We start from the raw sequence: 26,775 nt of genomic DNA, 5'->3' as shown, positions 1-26,775 counted from the left end.
CTGCGCAGTCGCTCTGCGCATCCGCCAGCTTGTAGGCAGCGCAGCCATTTCTGCGTGAGCCCCTCAACACGCACACTGAGGTGTTGTGTATTCATCACACGTCGAGGAATGGTCGCAAACTGAGTTTACTGAATCCGCCGTCTGCGAAACTTTCTTAGGATTTTGTAGTGCGTCTACATGTGCGTGCCCGCGATGGAGGCCACTCGTCTGCACCGAGGCAGCTGCGAGCCCGCAACCGTAAAAAGCAGCCAAGAAGACGAGCTGGAAGACTCCTCATCACAGCTGCAAACAACAACTCTAAGTGAATACTCTCTTTTTATCCACAACACGCTACTCACCCACTCTCCATGCGCCGCACCAGATGACGTAATTTTTTAGAAATTATGATATCAATATCCAATTAATGCAGATAAATAATCAGTTTTTATCACTGTGCAACTTTAAATGTATTGCCTTATGTTTGGAATTTTAACATCCTGCTGCACAGAATATGCATTTTTTTCATTGGCTGTATGAAAGTCACAAATTCTGCCGGGCAACAAGTTGTCCAGAAGATCGAATAAAAGCTTAAAAAAAAAAGAAATCTGGGCACATGATCATATTACCTGGGCACACGTTGCTCGGCAACAAGTCATAATGAGCTGTTGTTTCAAACATGAGAATTCCAATGACTGGTGCTGTCAACAATTAAACATTTAAAGGCCTACTGAAACCCACCACTTACCGACCACGCTGATAGTTTATATATCAATGATGAAATATTTACATTGCAACACATGCCAATACGGCCGCTTTAGTTTACTAAATTGCAATTTTAAATTTCCCGCGAAGAAAACTGTTGAAAACGTCGGGGAATGATGACGCGTGTGCGTGACGTCACCGGTTGTAGCGGACATGTTCTTCCAGCACCGATCACGGCTAAAAGTAGTCTGCCTTAATCGCATACATTACACAGTATTCTGGACATCTGTGTTGCTGAATATCTTGCAATTTGTTCTATTAATAATGGAGAAATCAAAGAAGAAAGATGTAGGTGGGAAGCGGTGTATTGCAGCTGCCTTTTGCAACACAAACACAGCCGGTGTTTCCTTGTTTACATTCCCGAAGGTGAAGCTTTACTATGGAACAGAGCGGTCAAGCGAACATGGTTCCCGACCACATGTCAACCGGCAGGTTTTGGTGAGAAAATTGTGGTAATAAGTCGGCTCTTACCGTAGACATGAGCGGAGCTTGCGTCCTCCTGCAGCTGTGGACTCTCTTACCTCCTCCCACCGGAGACACTGGCGGTCACCACACCTGTGGCCACACCCCTCCGACTTTCAAGTACCATATAATCTCACCAAAACACTAGTAAAAAAATAAGCAGATAAGGGATTTTCCAAAATTATCCTAGTAAATGTGTCTAATAACATCTGAATCGCTCCCACTGCCCTCGCCTTTTTTTTTTTCAACTAGTCCTTCACTCTCACTATCTTCATCCACGAATCTTTCATCCTCGCTCAAATTAATGGGGAAATCGTCGCTTTCTTGGTCCGAATTGCTTTCGCTGCTGGTGGCTATGATTGTAAACAACGTGAGGATGTGAGGAGCTCCACAACCCGTGACGTCACGCGCATATCGTCTGCTACTTCCGGTACAAGCAAAGCTTTTTTATTAGAGACCAAAAGTTGCGATCTTTATCGTGGATGTTCTCTACTAAATCCTTTCAGCAAAAATATGGCAATATTGCGAAATGATCAAGTATGACACATAGAATGGACCTGCTATCCCCGTTTGAATAAGAAAATCTCATTTCAGCAGGCCTTTAAATTAGATTAATCACAGGTTACATTTTGATTAATCACAATAGGATATTATTCATTTTTAACAGTCTGGGGCGCAAGTATCAAACTCGAGGCCAGGGGGCCGTATCTGACCTGCAAAGGCTTGGAATTACCATGCGTATCTGTTTGTTTCTAAATGTAGTCAACTTTCTACATGGTGAAATGATAAAGGTGACCAGTAGATGGCAGTCACACATAAGAGATAAGTATAGACTGCATTATGACTCAAGTAAACAACACCAACATATTATAAATTTGTCTCTAAATGTAGTCACTTTCTATTTTGACAGGAAAAAAATACTTGCACTGTATGCAATTTCACATTTGAAACTTAATCTAACATTGCAACAAATATTATATCACCGCACATTCTAAACATCAAAATAAGTACGAAAACATCCGCGCGACTCCTGATTTTGAAGCAAATTATCCATCAAATTGTACAATGTAAAAATTATTTTTCGGTGAAAAACGGATAGCTCAGTTGCCAGAATTTTTACCGTAAAATCACTAAACCAAAAAATGTGTAACATTGTTTTTCCATTTACAGTAATACAACGTAAAATTACTGTAGATTTTACAGTAAAACAGTGGTACTGTTTTCCCATTTACATTTACAGTAGACTGTAAAAAAAAAAATCCGTACATTTTATGGCAACATTTCGGCAGCTACATTTCATTCCAAAATCTACATATTTTTCCTACAGTGTACGTAAAAATATATAAAAGTAAATAATTGTGTAATGAAGCAATTTAAAATGTATATATTATTCACTTTTACAAGTGGCCCTCTGAAGGCAGCCATAACTGCCATGTGGCCCCCAATAAAAACGACTTTGACACCCCTGGTCTGGGGACATTCAATGTTATCTTCAAAGTCAAAAAGAACGTTAAAAAAATTTAAGTTATAAAAACATTTTGGATTGCTATTGTGTTATACTTTTGCTCAAATTCCTCAAACTTCATTCCTAAACAAAAATATCATATAATGTTTTTTTAGGGTGTGGGGGATTTAAATGTTGTCCTTTTTCCTTTTTGAAAACTTTTTGGTCAGTCACAAGTTGAAATTAGTTAAACATTGTGACGTGAATTTCTATTAATTGAAAGCTATCGTTGGCGGCATAGCTCGTTTGTTAGAGTGACCATGCCAGCAACTTGAGGGTTCCAGGTTCGATTCCCGCTTCTGCCCACCTTATCACTGCCGTTGTGTCCTTGGGCAAGACACTTTATCCACCTGCTCTCAGTGCCACCCTCACTGGTTTAAATGTAACTTAGATATTGGGTTCCACTATGTAAAGCGCTATGAGTCACTTGAGAAATGCGCTATATAAATATAATTCACTTCACTTCACACATTTAATTAAAGAGTCAAATAAACAATACTTGTAGGCCTGCAGGTTGTAGCTATTGATTATTTTAGTAATCTATCACAATCATTCTTATTGGCAAAGTGTGTCGATTAGTTTGTGCGATTAATTGAGTAATCGGATATACTGTAACACACTAAAGCCTTAATCCCTATTTAAGGTACTTTTTTCAAATGTTCTTGTAATCAGATCATATTTTCGGTATATTAGATGGCATTTTTACCAAGAAAGAACTAATATACCGAAAATATGGTCTGAGTCCAATAAACTTTGAAAAGGTATATGAATAAGAAGACATAAGGAACCTTTTTGGGCAACCTATTTTATTTATTTTTTTAATAATGATTTTTCTGCTTCCCATGACTTTTATTCCTTTTTGATAAATCCACCCATCGACGTTGAATTTTCATTTAGTCATATGTGCAATACTAAAAATGAAAAAACAATTAAAATTAACTATACGTTTTTTATACACATAATACTAAAATGTGTGCTCGATTGTAACGGGTGTGCAAACCATGTCTTCATATTTTAAGTTCCGGGCATTCTATGTAGTCCAGATTTTATCGATTTTTATTTGTTGCACTCATTAAATTACTAATCAAAGTAAAATTTAAATCAAAAGTTCTGTGTTGTCTCGAACCCCACGATGCAGAGACAGCATGCAAAGTGCAAGTTGTTTCCCTATGTGCAAGTAAGTAGGGAAAGCTTTGCAGCATGGCATTAGATATACAAAGCAAAACAATGATCAATTTTACTGACTAAGCTGTATTAAAAGGCTTCCTGATTGGCAAACAGGCACCAGTGTGTCTTGAGGGAGCCAGTGCTCATAGTAGAGGAGTGGTGGAGTTAAACAGCAAGTAAAGTAAAGTACCGGTTCCCGGGCATGACGGTACGTCGTCACGTCACGACATTGACATTTTCCATGACTTGATTAACGTGAACCCCAACTTAAACAAGTTGAAAAACTTATTGGGGTGTTACCATTTAGTGGTCAATTGTACGGAATATGTACTGAACTGTGCAATCTACTAATAAAGTTTCAATCAATCAATTAATGCTAGTTTACGAGCAGAGGAGCATGTTTGGCAGCGCACACACACAGAGTACTTACAAGCAGACACAGTGTGTAGACAGAAAAGGGAGAATGGATGCATTTTGGCCTAAAAACTAAAGATAAAGGTGAAGTTAAAACACTGAAACGCCCTCATGAAGAGGTGCTTTAAAGGCCTACTGAAATGAGATGTTCTTATATAAACGGGGATAGCAGGTCCATTCTATGTGTCATACTTGATCATTTCGCGATATTACCATATTTTTGCTGAAAGGATTTAGTAGCGAACATCGACGATAAAGTTCGCAACTTTTGCTCGCAAATAAAAAAGCCTTGCCTGTACCGGAAGTAGCAGACGATGTGCGCGTGACGTCACGGGTTGTGGAGCTCCTCAAATCCTCACATTGTTTATACTGTAATCATGGCCACCAGCAGTGAGAGCGATTCGGACCGAGAAAGCGACGATTTCCCCATTAATTTGAGCGAGGATGAAAGATTTGTGGATGAGGAAAGTAAGAGTGAAGGACTAGAAAGAAAAAAAAAGATGAGGGCAGTGGGAGCAATTCAGATGTTATTAGACACATTTACTAGGATAATTCTAGAAAATCCCTTATCTGCTTATTGTGTTACTAGTGTTTTAGTGAGATTATATAGTCATACCTGAAAGTCGTAGGAGTGTCGTACACGGGTGTGGTAATCGCCAGTGTCTTCGACGGAAGCCACGTTTCTCGACGAGGCAAGGCAGCCGGGCTGAGATTTTTTTTCCCCCCTCCTCTACGGGGTAAGCATCCGACGGTCGGGGGCGGCCGGTGGGAGGAGGCAAGAGAGTCCGCAGCAGCAGGAGGCACGACGCAAGCTCTCCGCTCATAACTAAGGTAAGAGCCGACCTAATACCACCATTTTCTCACCAAAACCTGCCGGTTGACATGTGGTAGGGAATCATATTCGCTTGACCGCTCTGTTCCATAGTAAAGCTTCACCGTCAGTTTTCGGGAATGTAAACAAGTTTGTGTTGCTAAAGGCAGCCGCAATACACCACTTCCCACCTACATCTTTCTTCTTTGACTTCTCCATTATTAATTGAACAAATTGCAAAAGATTCAGCAACACAGCTGTCCAGAATACTGTGTAATTATGCGATTAAAGCAGATGACCTATGGCTGGGATCGGTGCTGGACCAAAATGTCCGCTACAATCCGTGACGTCACGCGCACGCATCATCATACGCGTCATCATACCGCGACGTTTTCAGCAGGATACTTTGCGCGAAATTTAAAATTGCAATTTAATAAACTAAAAAGGCCATATTGGCATGTGTTGCAATGTTAATATTTCATCATTGATATATAAACCATCAGACTGCGTGGTCGGTAGTAGTGGGTTTCGCTCGCTAGCCAGCAGCTAACGTCCATTCCGCAGTCTTCAGTGTTTTAGCGACTTCCAAATCACTGATCCTTGTCTCCATGGCGACAAATAAAGTACGTTTCTCACAATTATCATCCATGCAGGACGAGGAATAGCTAAACATGTTTCACTACACACCTTAGCTCACCTGCGTCACAATGTAAACAAATGCCATGGGTGGATCTACACCTGACATCCACTGTAATGATACCAAGTACAATTGCTACTACTATGATTACATCGATATTTTGTATGGTCACAAAATCTTTTTTCCTTTTTTAAAAATTCATATAATGTTTATAAACTCAGGAAATATGTCCCTGAGCACATGAGGACTTTGAATATGACTAATGTATGATCCTTTAACTACTTGGTATCGGATCGATACCTACATTTGTGGTATCATCCAAAACTAATGTAAAGTATCAAACAACAGAAGAATAAGTGATTATTACATTTTAACAGAAGTGTATATAGAACATGTTAAAACAGAAAAGAAGCAGATATTAACAGTAAATGAACAAGTAGATTAATAATACATTTTTAAAACTGGTGCCTCATAATTTTGAAAATAGAATGATAAATGACACAATATGTTACTGCATACGTCAGCAGATTAATTAGGAGCCTTTGTTGGTTTACTTACTACTAAAAGAAAAGTTGTCTAGCACAGTGGTTCTCAAATGGGGGTACACGTACCCCTGGGGGTACTTGAAGGTATGCCAAGGGGTACGTGAGAATTTTTAAAAATATTCTAAAGATAGCAAGTATTCAAAAATCCTTTATAAAAATATTTATAGAATAATACTTCAACAAAATAAAAATGTAAGTTCATAAACTGTGAAAAGAAATGCAGCAATGCAATATTCCGTGTTGACAGCTAGATTTTTTTGTGGACATGTTCCATAAATATTGATGTTAAAGATTTAATTTTTTGTGAAAAAATGTTTAGAATGAAGTTCATGAATCCAGATGGATCTCTATTAGAAATCCCCAAAGAGGGCACTTTAAGTTAATGATTACTTCGATGTGTAGAAAACTTTATTTATAATTGAATCACTTGTATATTTTTCAACAAGTTGTTAGTTATTTTGAAATCTTTTTTTCCAAATAGTTCAAGAAAGACCACTACAAATGAGCAATATTTTGCACTGTTATACAGTTTAATAAATCAGAAACTGATGACATAGTGCTGTATTTTACTTCTTTATCTCTGTTTTTCAACCAAAAATGCTTTGCTCTGATTAGGGGGTACTTGAATTAAAAAAATGTTCACAGGGGGTACATCACTGAAAAAAGGTTGTGAACCACTGGTCTAGTATGTTCACTATTTTATTCAAGGACAAAATTGTTCTATGATTGCAATAATAAACACGTGTTCAATGTACCGTAACATTTTTTTGTTGAAATAAAGCAAATAATGCCGTTTTTGTGGTTCCCCTTTATTTAGAAAAGTACCAGAGTATCAAAATACATTTTGGTATTGGTACTAAAATATTGGTATCGGAACAACTCTTGTCCAAACCTGTCGTGACACAGCTCTAATGACCTGTTTGGTATTTTTGTTTGGGGCTGTAGTTGATTGAGAAATGTAAAGTGACAAAAAGTAAAACAATTTATATGAATTGTATTATATTATATTGTATTATGTATTGTTTGGCTTTGGGGTATTGTCGAACAACTGTGAAAAAAATTGAACGTTTAAATTTTCAAATTGAACATGAATAAAACATTAAGGAAAAATCATGGCAGAGAAACTTAACAAAATTGATGACCAAAATACAGCAAACATTCACTGTGATGCAAAATAAGTCAGCCTTTGTTCCCTTATTTGTATTTAATGACGATGGATTAATCCACATAATTTTCAACACCTTAAATTGTCTACTTCTGTAATGATGTGTCGTGCATGAGAAAATTGATTGATTTAATTGAATAAAATCTTTCAAATGTCGTTCCCATGGTGCGTAATTACCAGCTCCAGTACCCCGCGGAAGGACGCTTCCCCCCGGTTCTGATTTCTCCTCCAAAGCTGTCTTGTGTCTGATCGACGCTGTCGGCCGCCGCTGGGGCCTCTACGAGACACGGGAACGCTCGCAGCTCTTCCAGAGCGTCCAGGAAGAGCTGGCCGCCAAGGGCCACATCCTTCCTGTGGAGAAGATCCGCCGCAAGTGGAACAACTTGATTGTGACGTACAAAAGGGTGAAAGATCGCGGCCGCGAGACCGGACACGACAAGACGTCCTGGGAGTTCTTTGACGTGAGTGCCCTTCTCAAATAAATGAGTTGCTTTTCTGATTGCATGGCAAATATCATTAGTCTTTTCCTTTTCACAATTATTAACCTGTTCTAGGGTTGAACTTTCATGGTGGTACTTTTACTAATTATTAGGGGTTTATTTAGTTTATTAAGGATCCCCATTAGTCTACACCGCAGTGGAGACTATTCTTCCTGGGGTAGGCGCTAAACGATTCGATCCGACCTCTGTGTCACCGTGCTGCCCAAAATGTCTTCCTATAAAAAAATTAATAAACAAAAGAAAAGAACAATGTGAATCAGCAATTTCGAATTAGGATGAAAAAGAAGGGCGATTCGGATGTGAATCAATCATTTTGTTCACCCCTAATAAAACGTTTTCAAAACAGGTCACAGGTTAGGAATTCTCCTTTGGTTTAATGGATACAGCCTAAAAATGGTTTTCAAATTCTTATTTCTAACAAATAACATATTTTTCGGACAATAAGGCGCACTTAAAATCCTTTAATTTTCTCAAAACTCGACTGTGCGCCTTATTACTCAGTGCGCCTATTGTGCGGAATAATTTTGGTTGTGCTTACCGACCTCGATAAGTGTGACCAGTGGATGACAGTCACACACTAGATACGTGTAGACTGCAATACGACTCAAGTAAACCACACCAACATTTTATATGTTCCATTGAAAATATAGAACATTACACATGGCGCTCAAAAATCTATCAAAATGTTTGAGTATAACTTTGGTAAGCTATGAAGTTGCACCGCTTGATGGATTGGATTGTGCTTCAACATACGAGTATTGATATCATGGTGTGTGTATAAGGTAAGACATATCTGACGTTTTGTTTCTTAATATGCAAAAGCAACTTTTCTTACCTTCTGGTACCTGCTGATGTGTATTTGGGATCTGCATAAGACTGGAAAATTTGCACGCGTCCTTCCGCCTTTGTAGTCGTGCCGACGTCGTAGTTGATACGTTTCTTCATTTTATTTATCTTCTTGTTATGGGACATTCATCCTCTGCTGTTTCCATTTTGTAATATAAAGTAGTGTAAAGTTCTTACTTATATGTCAGTAAACTCACCATGAAAGCGCTAAAACATACCGGTGTAGTGAGTTGACATTATTCACCCAAGGAACTTTAGTTATTAGAGTTCCGGTCGGACGTTTTTTCCCGGGACACATTTCCATTGTTGTTATTGTTAACCAGTGAGCCACGGATGAGGAGATGCCGCTCCGTTATTGATTGAAGTAAAGTCTGAATGTCATTAAAACAGTTAGCTCCATCTTTTGACACTTCTTCCACACCCGTCCTTCCACGCTACACCGCTACAACAAAAATGACGAGGAGAAAACGCTGTCGAAGGTGAGCCTTGTAAATAAGACCGCACACAAAACGGCGAATCCTCAAGAGATAGTCAGAAAGTGGCTTGAAGATGATCTGTAAAACATAATCTATGCAACATTTTGACCAAAGAACCAGCATGACATGTTATGTAGACCATGAGGAAGTCTTTTACATTTAGAAAAAAAAATAATAATATGACTCCTTTAATGCACCCCATAATGCCCCTTTTGTATGAAAATAGACCTCAATAGACCCACTCATCGGCAGTGCGCCTTATATTTAGGAAAATACTGTATATAAAAATATTTAGAAAATATTTTTTCTGAAATATTTAGTACCGGGATGAATAAAAATCGCGATTCCGTTGTAAATCGATTTTTTGCCGCACCCTTACTATTTTTACACTCAAACGTTTCAGTAAATGTTTGAACATTAACTGAATAAAGAAAAATAGTGTTTGATATGATACAATTGAATGACTTTGATGAAACGTTAACCACATTGTAAGTTGAACTGTCTTACAAATGTAAAAAGAAGTTAAGCTTGTATACATAATTAACACTATATAATGTACTCTTTTTGCATAAATATCTGACAAAGATCATTCATTTAATGAATTCTGGAATGTCAGCTGCATCAATATTGTATTGATAAAATGCTTAAACAAAAACTCAGCCCTTAAAAGCAATTTGGTCATCTGTTCACTTGTATCTTCTGAGTTTTGTATGCTAACTTCTTCTATATTAGCATGCTAACGTTTTATGCTAGCATTTTAGCTACATTGGATCTTCTAAACCTAAAAAACATGTTTTTTATAGGGACCGTCATACAAGTATGCTAACTCCTTCAATATTAGCATGCAAATGTTTTATGATTGAATTATAACACATTTTATTCATTTAAACCAAAAATTCATGATTTTTGATACTTTTCAGCATTTTAGAACTATGCTAGCTTATCCTAAATTAGCACGGTAACCTTAGCATAGTAACATTGTATTCAAACCTTTTAGCTAATTTTGTTTTAACCTAAAAATCATGGATTTTGCCATCATACAAGTATGTTAACTTATTGTATATTAGCCTGCTAATGTTAGCAGGCTAATATCTTATGTTAGGCTTTTAGCTAAATTGAATCTTTTAAATCTTAAAAAAACATGTTTTTTGATAGTTACAAACATCATAAAAGTATGCTAACTTCTTTAATATTAGCATGTTAATGTTAGCATGATAACATTCTATGAAACCATTTTACCTAATTTTGTGTTAAACCTAAAAATCATGGATTTTGGTCAAACACGTATGCTAACTTCTAAATTAGCATGCAAATGTTAGCATGATAACATTTTATGCTAGTATTTTTGCTAACTTTTTTCATATAAACTTACAAACCATGGATTTTGTTACTTGGTGACATTTTGCAAGTATGCTAATTGTTTTTTTTTCCAGTCTTAAAAAAAAAAATGTGACATTAGTAAACTACTAGTTTACATTCTTATCAGGAAAAAAATATAACAATAAATAACTGTATAGGATAGATAACTGTAAACTTCCCAAAAGAGGAGGCTGGATCGATCCATAAGTTGGTGGTGTTGATTATATCAGTATATAATCAGTACTAGATTGATTAGATCAATATTTTTTTTCTCAAAATAGTTTTTTGTTGTTTTTGTTAATGTTTACACATTTAGAGAATAAGTCCCTAGACACAGGAGGACTTTTAATGGAAAAACCAAAAGATTTAAATGAGAAGTAGATAGTAGTTTTTACTTATTGTGTACTATTGACTTTGTTTTGCTTCAACAATTGTAAGTATCCATCCATCTATTTTCTACCGTTTGTCCTTTTCGGGGTCGTGGAGGGTGCTGGAGCCTATCTCAGCTGCATTCGGGCGGAAGGCGGAGTACACCCTGGACAAGTTGCCACCTCATCACAGGGCCCAATTGTATGTAATAAAAGAGAATAAGAGACTAGTTTAAATACTGTGTTGATATGGTTAAACTGACAATAACATCGGAATATTTGCAGTTAATCTGATCGGTATCGATATTGGCCGATCTCAATCATGGATGATCAGTATTGCAGCATAAAATCCTGATTGGTACATCACTAATTAAAAACCCAAATGACCTGTGCTTTTTGAAAAATTTACACATTTCTTGCAAGACATGCTAAATTTAAGAGGAAAAAGGTTTTAGTTGACAAAATAATAAGAAATTACATATCACAAGGTGGTTAGATTAGATAAGTGGTTCTCAAATGGGGGTACGCGTACCCCTGGGGGTACTTGAAGGTATGCCAAGGGGTATGTGAGATTTCTTAAAAATATTCTAAAAATAGCAACCATTCAAAAATCCTTTATAAATATATTTATTGAAAAATACTTCAACAAAATATGAGTGTAAGTTCATAAACTTACACTCATATTCAATATTCAGTGTTGACAGCGAGATTTTTTGTGGACATGTTCCATAATTATTGATGTTAAAGATTTCCTTTTTTGTGAAGAAATGTTTAGAATTAAGTTCATGAATCCAGATGGATCTCTATTACAATCCCCAAAGAGGGCACTTTAAGTTGATGATTACTTCTATGTGTACAAATCTTTATTTATAATTGAATCACTTGTTTATTTTTCAACATGTTTTTAGTTATTTTTATATATTTTTTTCCAAATAGTTCAAGAAAGACCACTACAAATGAGCAATATCGTGCACTGTTATACATTTTAATAAATCCGAAACTGATGACACAGTGCTGTATTTTACTTCTTTATCTCTTTTTTTCAACCAAAAATGCTTTGCTCTGATTAGGGGGTACTTGAATTAAAAAAATGTTCATAGGGGGTACATCACTGAAAAAAGGTGGAGAACCACTGGGTTATATACACAAATTTGATTTTTTACGACCTACAACAAAGCTAAGAAGTGGATGTCTATTTCAGATAGGTTAGCATAGTTTGATTTACCGACATGGTTTTGGTTTTAGCATCTTTTAATGTGCTGTAGAGTTGTGCGAAGTAGACAATATAAATCAGTGTTTATTAACCATAGGGCCATGGCCTATTGATGGTCCACAAGCGCCCCATAGAGGGCCACCAAATAAATATATGTTTCTCAGCTGTAGTACGTATGGGCTGAAGCACTACTTAGTTGTGATACACTTTTACACCACTCGTGGCAGTAATGACAATATCAAACAAACAGAAGTATAGAGAAGTTTTTCAAGCACAAAAATTATGACTAAAGCGGTGAAGCTGTATTTTCACTTTATTTCACTGCCTGTGTGTATGTAAAAGTATTGTTCATATCTTTTGCAGTATATTATGTTTTTAATCAGCCAGGTCTAAACCTTAAAAATAATCTGTGATTAATCATTTAAAAAGGTTTATCCTGTAATGACTATAAAATTATATATATTTATTGAATACGATTACAATCGAGAGTAGGATTACTAATTCAGTGTTAATATTTGAGTGGACTCTGGGCCCCTCTGTAGTTAAAAAGTTGGGCCCCGAGGTCAAAATAGTTAAGAACTCTGCTATAAATGAAATAAAGATGGAGGGATATTTTATTGTCATTGCAAAAGTATAACAATATTTAGTTTTTAGCAGAAACCTGTTCAAAATTCCAGACAAAACAAAGAAGAAAGCAAGCAAGATAGGAAGAGGACAAGAGAGCGTCCGCCTTAAATGAATCCCAGAGAGAAATACATATGGCCGACGACAGAACTTTTAATACTATCGTTATATCCTTTTTTGCAAACTCTTGCATTCTCTCGAGCTTCAAGAGGTAGTCACCTCAAATGGTTTTCACTTCACAGGTGTGCTTGAAGCTCACCGAGAGAATGCCAAGAGTGTGCAAAGGAGTAATCAGAACAAAGGGTGGTTATTTTGAAGAAACAAGAATATAAAACATGTCTTCAAGTATTTAACCTTTTTTGTTAAGTACATAGTTTTGATGCTTTCGGTGACAATCTACAATGTAAATAGTCATGAAAATAAAGAAAACGCATTAAATGAGAAATTCTGTTCAAACTTTTGGCCTGTACGGTATATCACAATATATATTTTAGGCCATATTGCTCAGTTTAATGTACAATACTGAAAAATACTGCTTGTCTTTCCTACCTTGCAGCTGATGGATGCCACGCTGTGTGACACGGTGGGTTCTTACACCAGCAACAAACGTGGCAAAGGCGGCGCTGGCGCCCCAAAAATTACACCCAAACTGCCGACCGCCATCATCCGCACCAATGGGAGCTTCTCCTCCATGCTTATTCAAGCAGAATCAGAGGTCAAGGGTCAGTCTCCTGCCAGCAGCAGCAGTAACAGTGATGCCATGTCTGCGACTCTTCGCCAAACAGAAAGTCTGGACGTCAAACCTCTGCTGGTAGTAAATAGTGACATTGTTACAAGCAGTCTTCATTTAACCTCCACTGAACCACCGCCATCTTGTTTCACACAAACCGCCCTCCCTTCGCTCGGGTCCGATATGAACTTGCCCCGCAAAGCTCGGCCATATCCGACAGACGTCATATGCTTCCCTCGCAGTTTCCCCGAAGGCCACAAGGCAAACCAGGAGCAAACCAACGCCTGCTTGTACCAAGAGATTTTGAAGAAAAGGGAGGAGCAGACTCAGCTGGATGGCGTTGCTCAAGACCGGGTGCAAGTGAGGGAAAGACGACGTGAAAGAAGGGAGGTGCGGATGGCGAAGTCACTTTGCAGGATTGCCACGGCTCTGGAGCTGCTCTCCTCCAAGCAGGACACGGTCATTGCTCTCCTGCAGAGGCTGGCTGACAAAAAGTGAAGAATAACACGTCATGCCAACACAAAACTACCACATTCTAACATTTTTCCGCTATTATTGCCATTTTGACTGAACATTATGACAATTTCGAACTCCTCAAGTTGTTTGTTTTGAATGAATATAGATTGCCAAGAAGTATGCAGGCTTACTGGTTCTCACAAGAAATACAGTAACATGTATGGTCTAAAAACAATATTGTATTAAAACTGAAAAATACACAATTTTTGAACTCAGTGACTTACCAAATCGGCTTGAATGTAACGCAATGCCACTTTCTCAAGACGTTTTTTGAAAAGATTTGTGAAAGAAAAGAAATAATTGCAAAATGTTTTCAATCAATCAATATAATAACTGGTCGACTACAAATAAAAAAGGGTATTTGATAATGACTCCTTTGTGCTTTCACAACCTTTGATGCACCCTCCCAGCAGATGTAAGTGACCGGAAGAAAAGCTGCGACGAGCTTGCCAAATATAAGATGACTCATCTTTCTCCAGACTTTTTCCTTGGATTAATATTAGGGAAAACACCAATTACAACTGCAGTCACTATTGTGTCATAATTTCTTCGTCTTCATCTTCTTCCTCATCATCTTCGTCAAAGTACTTTTCCTCTGCATCCCTGCTGACGATGTCCAGGTTGTCGAAATCTGGGTTCTCATCTACTTCGCTGCCGTGGAGACACAGATGTACATATTTAGGATTAGATATTCAATTACACACAATAGTAATCTGGGTTTAAACACACACACACACATATATATATATATGTATATCTGTACATCCATCCATACATACATACATACATATATATATATATATATATACGTACAGATATATATATACGTACAGATATATATATACACATATATGTATATATATATATATATATATATATATATATATATATATATATACACACACACACGCACACACACACACAAACATATAAAGTGAATTGGATGCTCTAAATTCACTTTACCTCCAAGGGTCAAAGTGAAAACGTGCCATGGGCCGCAAGCCAAACAGCAATTTTAAGTGTGAAAGATCAATAGCCTTAATAAAGTTTTTCTGATTCTGATTCTGATAAATGTAATAATAAAGTTCCTTTAATGCAAATAATGAATGATGGCGAGTAGTTAGCCTTGCGGACATTCCATCACTGATTGTGTTAGCTTTGGGAGTGTCCCAAAGTTTTTCGTGAGTGACAAAAGTTGGGACACTCCCAAATACTGATATTGGGGCCTTGAGTATTGGCCGATACCAGCATTAGTCTAATACATCAACAGGAATCATATTTTTATTATTTTGTAGTGTGGAAAGTTAGAAGCATAAGTTTGATCAAGTAAAATTATTCAAATAAACAACATACGTATGATAACACTAACCTATTTATAATTAACCATCTGGAATGGACTTGGATTTATATTGAAGTGGAGTGGTTTGTTTTTGGTGACACCAAGTGGTCACAAGTTAAGTTAAAGAGTAACTGCACTTATTTTTGGAATGTTGTCAATGTGAGCCGCGCAACTCTGCCTACAACGCCCTTAAAAAACATCCAAAAACCTCCGTTGATAATGTATCCATAATTTAAATATATACAGTATGTTATCTAATAACAGGCACATTTACAATAACATTTAATATTTACGTATTTTGCTTATTTTAAGGATATGTGGCGCATTAATTAAAAAATGGTGTTACTATTAGGATGCCGACTGCTGGGATGTTCATATATTCCCATTTAGGTGAAGAATGTCTTATAATCCTCACAAAGAAACAAGGTGGGGGGACCAAGCGTCTTTTTGTGGCGTTCTGGCCATTTTCAGGTCCTAAACGGTTGTCAAAATGTACCAACTTGTCGGAACATTGACTCAGACTTCTTCTCCCCAGGTGAGATGCATGATTTATGATCTCGAATAAACTTTGGGGCACCCCTGATTTAGAGTTTTTTGGGATGTGGGGGAAAACACACATCCCAACATGTACTGTAGACTTCAAACTGAGATTTTAACCTTCAGATGTACCACTTTCACAATGTATGATGTCTTAATGAGAATAGCTTGAAGACAAAGTAATGCTATCTTGAAGAGAAGGCCTAGTCAGTGTGCTGCTGACCTGTAGTTGAAATCCTTGTCTTTGCCATCAAGGAAGCGTTGGTGCATCTGGCTGATAAACTCCTCCCGTAGAAGAGACTTCTCTTCATTGGTCGGCTCCCAGGTCTTCTCCTGGATTCCAGTGTCTTCAGCAGGAACATCAAAAGACACAGAAAATAAGATCACCTAAAAGGGGAAGTGCACTTTTTTGGAATTTTGCCTATCGTTCACAACCATATTGAAACACATAACGATGTCTTTTTCTTTTTTTACTGTATTCTAAATATTAAATAAATTAGATCAAAAGTCTGCTTACAGTCTGCCTAACTGTCATGATCATATATACCCACTTAAATAAAAAATGTCTTGTAATCCTCGCGAAGAAATGAGGTGTGCGTCGGGGGGAACAAGCGCTTTTTGTGTCGTTCTCCCCAGTTCCAGGTCCTAAATGGTGGTCAAAGTGTCCAAAATATTTGGATTATATTCTCAGCCATGTACTTTCCAGGTGAGAGGCATGATTTATGATCGACTATAAACCTACTGGGAGCAGGGAAGCAAGGAAATAGCAGACCACTCGATGATGTAAACATAGGGACAAACGGAGGTTTTTATATCGCCGCTATCAATTGTTTGTCTGCGTTAGTGCTTATAGTAATAAAATAATAATACTTGGTTAATCTTTAAGTCATGAAATGTAAATTGAGTATTGTTATTTATCTGATTTTATGGGATGAATAGTGGAGCTCCTATTCCAAAAACCTTTATAACATTTAACATTTATGTATTTTGATCAATTTAAGCATTAACCTCAAAAACGCATGGCGATGTTTGCTTTTTTTTTCTTCATTATTGATTATTACTCACTGCAGACTTCATGAGAGCCAACAAACATAATAAAACGCCACTTACTGTGCAAGGTTTGCTGTCATTAGGATGCCGACCGCTGTATTCCCATTTCAGCGAAGAATTTCTCATAATCCACGCGAAGAAGCGAGATGGGGTGGGGTGGCCAGAGGGAACAAGCCCTTTTAGTGTTGTTCTCGCCAGTTCTAGGTCCTAAATTGGCTGTCAAAGTGTCCCTAACGGTCAAATTACCTACTCAGACGTCTTTATGTCCAGGTGAGCTGCATGATTTAAGATCTACTATAAACTTACAGTCAGCAGGGAAGCAAGGAAACAGCAGACCATTCGATGATGTAAACATAGGGAGACACGGAAGTGATTACGTCGCCGCTATAAATAGTTTGCCTGTGTTAGCGCTAATACTCGGTTAAATTTTAAGTCACGAGATGTAAATTGAGTATTGTTGCCGCTTTTTGAATGGTTATTTATTGGATTTTATGGGCGGAATAGTTATGTTCCTATTGCATAGGAAAAAAAATCCATCCGTCGGCATGTCTTTCATATTGGTTGTGAACGATAGGCAAAATTCCAAAAAAGTGCAGTTCCTCTTTTAAAACAGTAGACAAGAGCATTTCTTGCCTTCATCTTCCTCGTCCTCCTCCTCCACGTTATCCTCTCTCTCCTGCTCCTCCTGCAGACGACCCTGGGTGAGACGCTCTTGGTAAGAGTTGAGGAGCAGGTGGGCGAGACCTCCAGGTACTCCTCCTTGTACCTCAGGTCCCCCATGTGCACCATCCAACATAGCCCCTTGGGAGCGCTCCAGCACCTAAAACAAGAAACTAAATGATAGCTACCAAATCATGTATAGAGAGAGAGTGAGCTAGTAGTAAATTGTTACTTCTTCATCGGTTAGGTACTGTCCAATATACTGTTCATACAGCAGTGGTTCCCTGGTTCGCATCTCTTCTTCACTGAAATATTGACCACCTGAGAAGAGAGTGAAAGAAAAATTGAGAGCACGCTGAAACTCTAAGATGTTAAGATGGATGCACTTGTGTTTATTAGACAGTACCTTTCTGCAAGGCCCTGAGAGCAGCATAGCGCTGGTTTCTCACTCGTGTCCTGTTTGTGCTTTCTGCAGCTCGCCTATGAATCACTTCCGCGTAGTGTTGAGTCCGTGGGTCGGCGCTGACATGGGCAAAAGATCGCAGATGCTCAGGCTTCAGGTAGATCTGGAAAAAGTTACAATAAATAAATGGCAACTTAGGGCTTCAGAACTCCGGGATTTTTTTTCTGATCAGTGAAAATCCCTTAGATCAGTGGTTTTTAACCATATTTTCGAATCGGTTTCTCAGCTGTGAGCTCTATGGACCGCAGCAGTATTTAATACACTTTTCCACCACTTGTGGTAGTAAGGACAGTATTAAACCAGAGACTTGAAACAGAAGAAGTCTGGAGCTACAGTTTCTCAAGCGCAAAAACATGACTAAAGTGGTGAAGCTATATTTTCAATTGCATTCAAATTTAATGGACAATTTAAGAAACATTATTTGTTATTTATTTAGTTAGAATGTATTTATTTTGGCACATTTTACTTGCATGTAAATATTTTTTCATAAGTTTTATGAGTGTCTTCTTTTGCAGTATATTCAATTATTGTATTTCATTTTGTAATCAGCCTGACCTAAGGCTAAGTAATACGCTTTGTGATTCACATATGGTTTCATACCTTTGACGAAGTTTATTCTGTTAAACTGAAAGTAGGTTGGATAGAATCATTGAATATATCATTAAAATTAAGATTACCGTATTTTCCGGACTATACGGCGCACATAAAATCATTTTTTTTCTCTCAAAACTTGACAGTGCGCCTTATAACCTAATGTGCCTAATGTTTGGAATAATTCTGGTTTTGCTTACCGACCTCGAAGCAATTTTATTTGTTACATGGTGAAATGATAAATGTGATCAGTCACACATAAGAGATACGTGTTTTAGTACGACTTCGGTAAGCTATGAAGCCGCACCACTTGATGGATTGTACTGTGCTTCAACATACAAGTATTACTATTGTGTGTGTATAAGGTAAGATATATCATCTGCCAATTCTTTTCACAGTATTATGCAACAGCCACTTTTCTTACCTTCTGGTACCTGCTGATTTGTATTTGGGATCTGCATAAATTCTGAAAATTTGCACGTGTCGATAAGCTTCTTCTTTTTCTCTATCTTCTTGTTATGGGACATTCATCCTCCGCTGTTGCCATTTCTAATATAAAGTAGCGTAAAGTTCTTACTTATATATGTCAGTAAACACGCCATTAAAGCGCTAAAACAGTGAGGTTACATTATTCACCCAAGGAACTTTAGTCGGATGTTTTTTCCAGGGACACATTTCCGGCGTTGTTATTGTTATACTAGTGAGCCACGGATGAAGAGATGCTGTTCCGTTATTGATTGAAGTAAAGTCTAAATGTCATTAAAACATTTAGCTCCATCTTTTGACACTTCTTCCATTCCCGTCCTTGCACGCTACACTGCTACAACAAAGATGACGGGGAGAAGACGCTGCCGAAAGTGAGCCACGTAAATAAGACCGCCACACAAAACGGTGCATCCTGAAGCGACTGTCAGAAAGCGAATTGAAGATGATCTATAAAACATAATCTAAGCAACATTTTGACAAAAGAACCACCATTACATGATATGTAGACCACAAGGAAGTGTTTTACATTTAGAAAAAATAAAATAATAATATGACTCCTTTAATGCGCTCTATAATTCGGTGCGCCTTATATATAAAAATGGTCTGGATAATACGGTATGTAAATGTATTATTCATCAATTTTACGAGTGTCTTCTTTTGCAGTATATTGAATTAGTATTTATTTTGTAACCAGCTTGACCTAAGACTTATTAATAATCTTTGTGATTAACACACGGTTTCATACCTTTAACCAAGTTTATCCTGTTAAGTAAGTAGGTTGGATATAATCAGTGAATACTATTAAAATTAAGATTAAGATTACTCATTCAGTGTTAATATTTGAGTGGGCTCTGAGTCCTTTGTAGAAGAAAAGTTGGGCCCCAAGGTAAAAAGTGGTTAAGAACCCATACCTGAGATTCCTCAAAAATGTGCAATTCTGGAATGAGACACTGCCAAACTCTTGTAATAACACTCTATGCAATATGGTAACAAGCAATTATTTTGAATGTGATGAAGTGTGTGTGTGAGACTGTTTTATGACTATATTTTAGGTTAGGTTTTGCACTGATGAATGACAATTTAGGTAATTATGATGACGAGTGATGTGCGAATCAATACTGAAATATGGATACCGCCAATAATATATATTTATGCTCTAATATTGATTCTCAAATAAAAATGTGGATACTTTAGTTATTTGAGTAAATGTATATCATTAACAGGACCCACGACCGCAAGATTAACAAGCGTTAGAAAATGGATGGACCTTAGTGTCAAATAACTAAATCATTGAGATATTGTCTAAATGAAATAAGATTGGTGGAAACAATCAATCAATCAATCAATGTTTATTTATATAGCCCTAAATCACCAGTGTCTCAAATGGCTGCATAAACCACAACGCCTGGGTATGTTTTTAATACAAAGTAAAAAAATTACTGGCAATTAAAATGAGTCATTCTGTATATTATAGAACAGCAAGTATCCTTACAATGTAGACACTATACATACCGAGTTGAATATAAATACGATAACACATTCAGTACAGAAAAACGCCATGATTTGTTTTTGTTTATTTTGTTTCCAGATCATTCCCCACGAGCAGAAACACTTAAAATACACTTTACCAGTCACATTAGACATATCTTTACAAAGTTTGGATGTCCGATCGTTATCGCCAATACCAGTTTGAATTTCACAATTTCAGTGGCATCGCACATCATGAAGATAGCAATTACAATAAAGGAATTATATTCTAAATTCCCTTAAGGCAGGGGTCAGCAACCCAAAACGTTGAAAGAGCCATATATAACCAAAAATACAAAAAAAAAAAATCTGTCTGGAGCCGCAACAAAGTAAAAGCTGTATATGTTATAATGAAGGCAACACATGATGTAAGTGTCTATATTAGCTTTAATAGCCTACTATAAAAATAACTATATGTCACAGGCTGAAGCAAATCTTCGTTGACAGAAATGTTGAAATTTAATATTTATTCTACACATTTTTACAACATATGCAGCTGAGATAGGCTCCAGCGCCCACCCGCGCCCCTGAAAGGGACAAGCGGTAGAAAATGGATGGATAGAAGTCATTAGTAAATCAGAGGCTACTCAAAAAGTGAGATAACTCCTGGCTCTCTTCTTTTAATAGATGTATTACAATATTTGGCAAGCTGGGTAATGTTTGCTGTGGTCTGGAACAACAGGCACACAAAGAACTATGTCTGAAATGCAGCCAATCAGTACAATCCATCAAGCGGTGCGGCTTCATAGCTAACCAAAGTCGTACTAAAACATCTTAATAGATTTTTGAGCGCCGTGTGTAATGTAAAACATAATCTATGCAACATTTTCTCCAAAGAACCACCATCACATTTTATGTGGACCACAAGATAGTGTTTTAAATTTAGAAAAAAATCTTAATATGACCTCTTTAATGTGCCTTATAATCCAGTACACTTTAGTATGACAATAGACCTGAATAGACCCGCTTATTGGCCGAAAAATATGGTATTTTGCGGATGTGTGAAGAAAACAAAATCCTCAAATAAAACCAATGCAATCATGGCAAACACATGTCAACACATATGTCTTAGAAAATAAAATTGCAGGCAACACAACGAGCTCAAATGGTAGAGCGGCCAACTTGGGGGTGAAGGTTCGATTCCAGCTTCCCCCATCCTCGTCATGGCTCAGTTCCCTGTTAAGTGCTTTGAGTGTTTAGAAAAGCGCTCTAATATAAATAATTTGAATCCATTATTATGATCAGAATCAGAATCAGAATCAGACATTCTTTATTAATCCCTGAGGGGAAAATACAATTTTCAGCACAATCCCATTCAAGATCAGACAAACATTACAGGGAGACAGAACAGGATCGCTGACGGGTCTGCCAACTTCCGGCACCCCTTACAAAAAGGTGAGATACAGGTAAACAAGTGGGGGGGAATGGGAGAAAAAAATAAAAGATTAACAAAAAAACGGTCCATGCCTGGGCCCCTGGAGAGATGGTCCAGACTGAGGCCAAGGGAAAAAACAACAACTGATAGCTGTTAAATATCCAAACGCATGCACCAAGGGATAGGTTGATCGGCAACTCTAAATTGGCCGCAGTGTGTAAATGTGAGTATGAATGTTTCCTGTCTATCTGTGTTGGCCCTGCAATGAGGTGGCGACTTGTCTAGGGTGTGAAGTGAAGTGAATTATATTTATATAGTGCTTTTCTCTAGTGACTCAAAGCGCTTTACATAGTGAAACCCAATATCTAAGTTACATTTAAACCAGTGTGGGTGGCACTGGGAGCAGGTGGGTAAAGTGTCTTGCCCAAGGACACAACGGCAGTGACTAGGATGGCGGAAATGGGAATCGAACCTGCAACCCCCAAGTTGCTGGCACGGCCACTCTACCAACCGAGCTATACCACTTCCGCCCGAATGCAGCTGAAATAGGCTCTGGCACCCTCCGCAACCACAAAAAGGGACAAGCGGTAGAAAATGGATAGATGCAACAGAAAACTGATTTGTATATGATGTGATTGATAGTTGTGTGCACTTACATGATATCTCTCCAGGAATACCAGTGGCTTGTTTCTGTACTGAAGCAGCAGCTCCCTTTTACGCTCCTCTGGTGTCAGTTCAGCATCCCCAATCTGCTGACTTTTCACTTGGCTTCCACTCACAACCACAGCCTCCAACAAAGCGCTGACATGAGCCGGAACATTCTGAACCGCCCAACAGAAAAGTGCAATCAACAAGCAGACAATGGAGGCCTACTGAAACCCACTACTACCGACCACGCAGTCTGATTGTTTATATATCAATGATGAAATATTAACATTGCAACACATGCCCATACGGCCGGTTTAGTTTACTAAATTGCAATTTTAAATTTCCCGCGGAGTTTCTTGTTGAAAACGTCATGGAATGATGACGCGCGCGCGTGACATCACGGACTGTCAGGAAATATTTGCGCAGCACCATTTGCGGCTAAAAGTCTTCTCTTTTCATCGCGCAATTTAAACAATATTCTGGACATTTGTGTTGCTGAATCTTTTGCAATGTGTTCAATTAATAATGGAAAAAGTCAAAGTAGAAAGATGGAGTTGGGAAGCTTTAGCCTTTAGCCACACAAACACACGGTGATTCCTTGTTAAAAATTCCCGGAGGTGAAGCTTTACTATGGATCAGAGCGGTCAAGCGAACATGGTTCCCGACCACTTGTCAACCGGCAGGTTTCGGTGAGAAAATTGTGTTAAAAAAGTCGCCTCTAACCGGACATCTGTGGAGTTTGCGCCGTTCTTGTATCTGCCGTCGACTTCCCTCAGACACTGGCCTCAAGACACCGGTGGACACACCTCTACGACTATCAGGTACTATTTAACTCTCACTAAAACACTAGCAACACAATAGAAAGATAAGGGATTTCCCAGAATTATCCTAGTAAATGTGTCTAAAAACATCTGAATCCATCCTAATGCAATCGCGTTTTTTTTTTTTTTTTACTTTATTTATTTATTTATTTATTTTTTAGTCCTTCGCTATCAATATCATCATCCACAAATATTTTATCCTAACTCAAATTTTTCGGTTCGAATAGCTCTTGCTGCTGGAGGCACCCATAATAAACAAGTGAGGACCCTTGTGACGTCATCGTCTGCGACTTCCGGTAAAGGCAATGCTTTTTTATCAGCACCAAAAGTTGTGAACTTTATCGTGGATGTTCTCTACTAAATCCTTTCAGCAAAATATGGCAATATCGCGAAATGATCAAGTATGACACATAGAATGGACGTGCTATCCCCGTTTAAATAAGAAAATGTCATTTCAGTAGTCTTTAGTGGCGCTAAACTTATATGACGCCGTTAGCTCACCTGCGTGTCTTCCAGGGGCTCCTGAGGGACTATGGAGGGAACACGTAGCTCAAACACTGCGGTGTTTCGGGTGTTGTACTCCGGTCATCCTTTGTAGATTCATTAGACGGGGTCGGTTGTGTTTTAACGCGAGGTTCGATCTCACCCCACATTGCTTCCTTGTGTCTAACTTGAGTTAGACACACATTTGTTGTACTCCTCTATGGTCGTACACGCAAATGTGCATGGATTTCATACAAAAATATAAAATAGCGAGACTACAATGTTTAAATCACCTTATTTTAACATCAATTCACACAGAAGTAGTATTTTCCTATAGTATGATAATTCGCCGCCATGTTGGTCCGTCAGTATTATTGTTCCCACTTCTTGTTCTTCTTCTTTGGTTTAATGGCAGTTGGCAAGCAACCTTCTGGTGTGCATTACCGCTATCTACTGACACGGAGTGTGGACTGAGCTGGAACCCAACTCCAGTGGTTCTCAACCTTTTTTCAGTGATGTACCCCCGGTGAACATTTTTTTATTTCAAGTACCCCCTAATCAGAGCAAAGCATTTTTGGTTGAAAAAAAGAGATAACGATGTGAAATACAGCACTATGTCATCAGTTTCTGATTTATTAAATTGTAAAACAGTGCAAAATATTGCTCATTTGTAATAGTCTTTTTTGGGGCATAATAACTAAAAACTTGTTGAAAAATAAACAAGGGATTCAGTTATAAATAAAGATTTCTACACATAGAAGTAATCATCAACTTAAAGTGCCCTCTTTGGGGATTGTAATAGAGATCCATCTGGATTCATGAACTTCATTCTAAACATTTCTTTACAAAAAAATAAATCTTTAACATGAATATTTATGGAACATGTCCCCAAAAAATCTAGCTGTTAACACTGAATATTGCATTGTTGCATTTCTTTTCACAGTTTATGAACTTACATTCATATTTTCTTGAAGTATTATTCAATAAATATATTTAAAAATAAGTTTTAAATTGTTGCTATTTTTAGAATATTTAAAAAAAAATCTCACGTACCCCTTGGCATACGTTCAAGTACCCCCAGGGGTACGCGTACCCCCATTTGAGAACCACTGCCCTACTCTATATTATTTTATTCAACCCTGTCTTTTTTAAATATGTATATAATGCCTTGTAACCTATGTGTTCTGAGTGCAATCCTAAAATATATTCCACTACTAACCTAATCCTCTCTTTTGCTAACTTATTTCCCTTTCTCTATTGTATTTCCTAGATTGTTTTAAAACATGTCTTACACTTTCTGTCTGATGACAACTGTCACACAGCCTTGTATTATCTTACCCTATCAATTTCAATGAACTATTTAGATATGTATGTCCTAATCTCATTCTAGTAATAATGTCTTAATTCCGTCCTATTTCTATTGCCTCCGTTCTATTCCACCTACTCTCCTCTGGACATTGTAATACTCCCTGCCTTTTGTTTCCTTATTCCAATTATCCTGCCACTTTTGATTGTGTTATATCTTAATTATGTTCTTAACTTCTTCTTTACTGGGGTTGATCTCCATGTTTACAATAGTTTTAGTGGTTGCTTGTTATGCTTACCTATCTGCTAATTCATTGCCCACATCTCCTACATGAGCAGGTACCCAGAGAAATGTTACCACAGATCCCGCTTTATTTATTTCGTGTATCAGTGTTTTTCAACCACTGTGCCGCGGCACTAGTGTGCCACTAGATACAGTCTGTTGTGTCATGGGAGATTATGTAATTTCACCTAATTGGGTTAAAATGTATTTTTTGCAAACCAGTGATTATAATCTGCAATGATCTCAATTGAGAAAGATACTTTTAAAACTTAAGGAAAAAGAGAAAAAGGAGGACTTCTACAACAAAATCATAGAGATTTTCATCCATTAAAAAAAAAAAAAGGTTAAATGATTATCACACACACACGCTAGGTGCAGTGAAATTATCCTCTGCATTTGACCCATCCCCAAAGGGGAGCAGAGAGCAGCAGCAGTGGCCGCGCCCGGGAATAATCTGGCGATTTCACCCCCAATTCCTACCTTTGATGCTGAGTGCTAAGCAGGGAGGTAATGGGTCCCATCTTTATAGTCTTTGGTATGACTTGACCTTGGTTTGAACTCACAACCTATCGATCACAGGGCGGACACTCTAACCACTAGGCCAGGGGTAGGGAACCTATGGCTCTGGAGCCAGATGTGGCTCTTTTGATGACTGCATCTGGCTCTCAGATAAATCTTAGCTGACATTGCTTAACACGATAAGTAATTAATAATTCCGCTGGTAATCACTGCGTTTAAAATAACGTTCAAATTACAAAACATTCTCATGCATTTTAATCCTACCATCCGTTTTCTATCGCACCTGTCCAAGATGTCGCATTAATGGTAAGAAGTATTATATTTATTATTGGTTAACTTTAGAATAACAATGTTGTTAAAAACAATTAGAGACTTATTATACTCTGTGGAGGGGCGGGGTCCACGTGTCACCTACGGGCGGGGCATGCGCAGGAGCCGGCTGTGAAGCAATGCCAGGTGAGGAGTTGTCTAATCACCTGTCTCTTTATCAGGAGCGCTGGAGACCATGAAGGGGAGCCCAGAGAGAGAGAGAGAGAGAGAGAGAGAGAGAGAGAGAGAGAGAGAGAGAGAGAGAGAGAGAGAGAGAGAGAGAGAGAGAGAGACGCGGTCC

The 26,775-nt window shown here is 37.8% G+C and overlaps 2 protein-coding genes across 2 annotated transcripts; one reads left to right on the top strand and one right to left on the bottom strand.

Annotated features, from left to right (window-relative positions):
• Nucleotides 1-14,446, top strand: LOC133556211 (uncharacterized). Its single transcript, XM_061905917.1, has 3 exons — nucleotides 1-301; nucleotides 7,627-7,907; nucleotides 13,389-14,446. The coding sequence occupies exons 1-3, from the start codon at nucleotides 178-180 to the stop codon at nucleotides 14,058-14,060; spliced, it is 1,077 nt and encodes a 358-aa protein (XP_061761901.1). The 5' UTR covers nucleotides 1-177; the 3' UTR covers nucleotides 14,061-14,446.
• On the bottom strand, nucleotides 14,238-24,473 carry LOC133556212 (coiled-coil domain-containing protein 97-like). Its single transcript, XM_061905918.1, is given in 8 exon segments — nucleotides 14,238-14,729; nucleotides 16,178-16,301; nucleotides 17,638-17,824; nucleotides 17,897-17,985; nucleotides 18,071-18,230; nucleotides 22,763-22,932; nucleotides 24,073-24,139; nucleotides 24,142-24,473. Coding segments are annotated over 8 exon segments (1,005 nt in total). The 5' UTR covers nucleotides 24,229-24,473; the 3' UTR covers nucleotides 14,238-14,608.
• Nucleotides 24,474-26,775: the final 2,302 nt, after the last annotated feature.

Source organism: Nerophis ophidion, linkage group LG07 (genome assembly GCF_033978795.1).
Source record: "Nerophis ophidion isolate RoL-2023_Sa linkage group LG07, RoL_Noph_v1.0, whole genome shotgun sequence".
Taxonomy (NCBI): Eukaryota; Metazoa; Chordata; class Actinopteri; order Syngnathiformes; family Syngnathidae; genus Nerophis; species Nerophis ophidion.
The sequence above is the reverse complement of the archived record's forward strand: the minus strand, read 5'-3'. Positions and strand labels throughout refer to the sequence as shown.

Excerpts from the sequence above, each read along its gene's own strand:
- LOC133556211 (XM_061905917.1), top strand. The coding sequence starts at position 178 with ATGTGCGTGCCCGCGATGGAGGCCACTCGTCTGCACCGAGGCAGCTGC. Across the intron at positions 302-7,626 it reads GCTGCAAACAACAACTCTAA|CTCCAGTACCCCGCGGAAGG; the intron begins GTGAATACTCTC and ends CGTAATTACCAG. Across the intron at positions 7,908-13,388 it reads CGTCCTGGGAGTTCTTTGAC|CTGATGGATGCCACGCTGTG; the intron begins GTGAGTGCCCTT and ends CCTACCTTGCAG.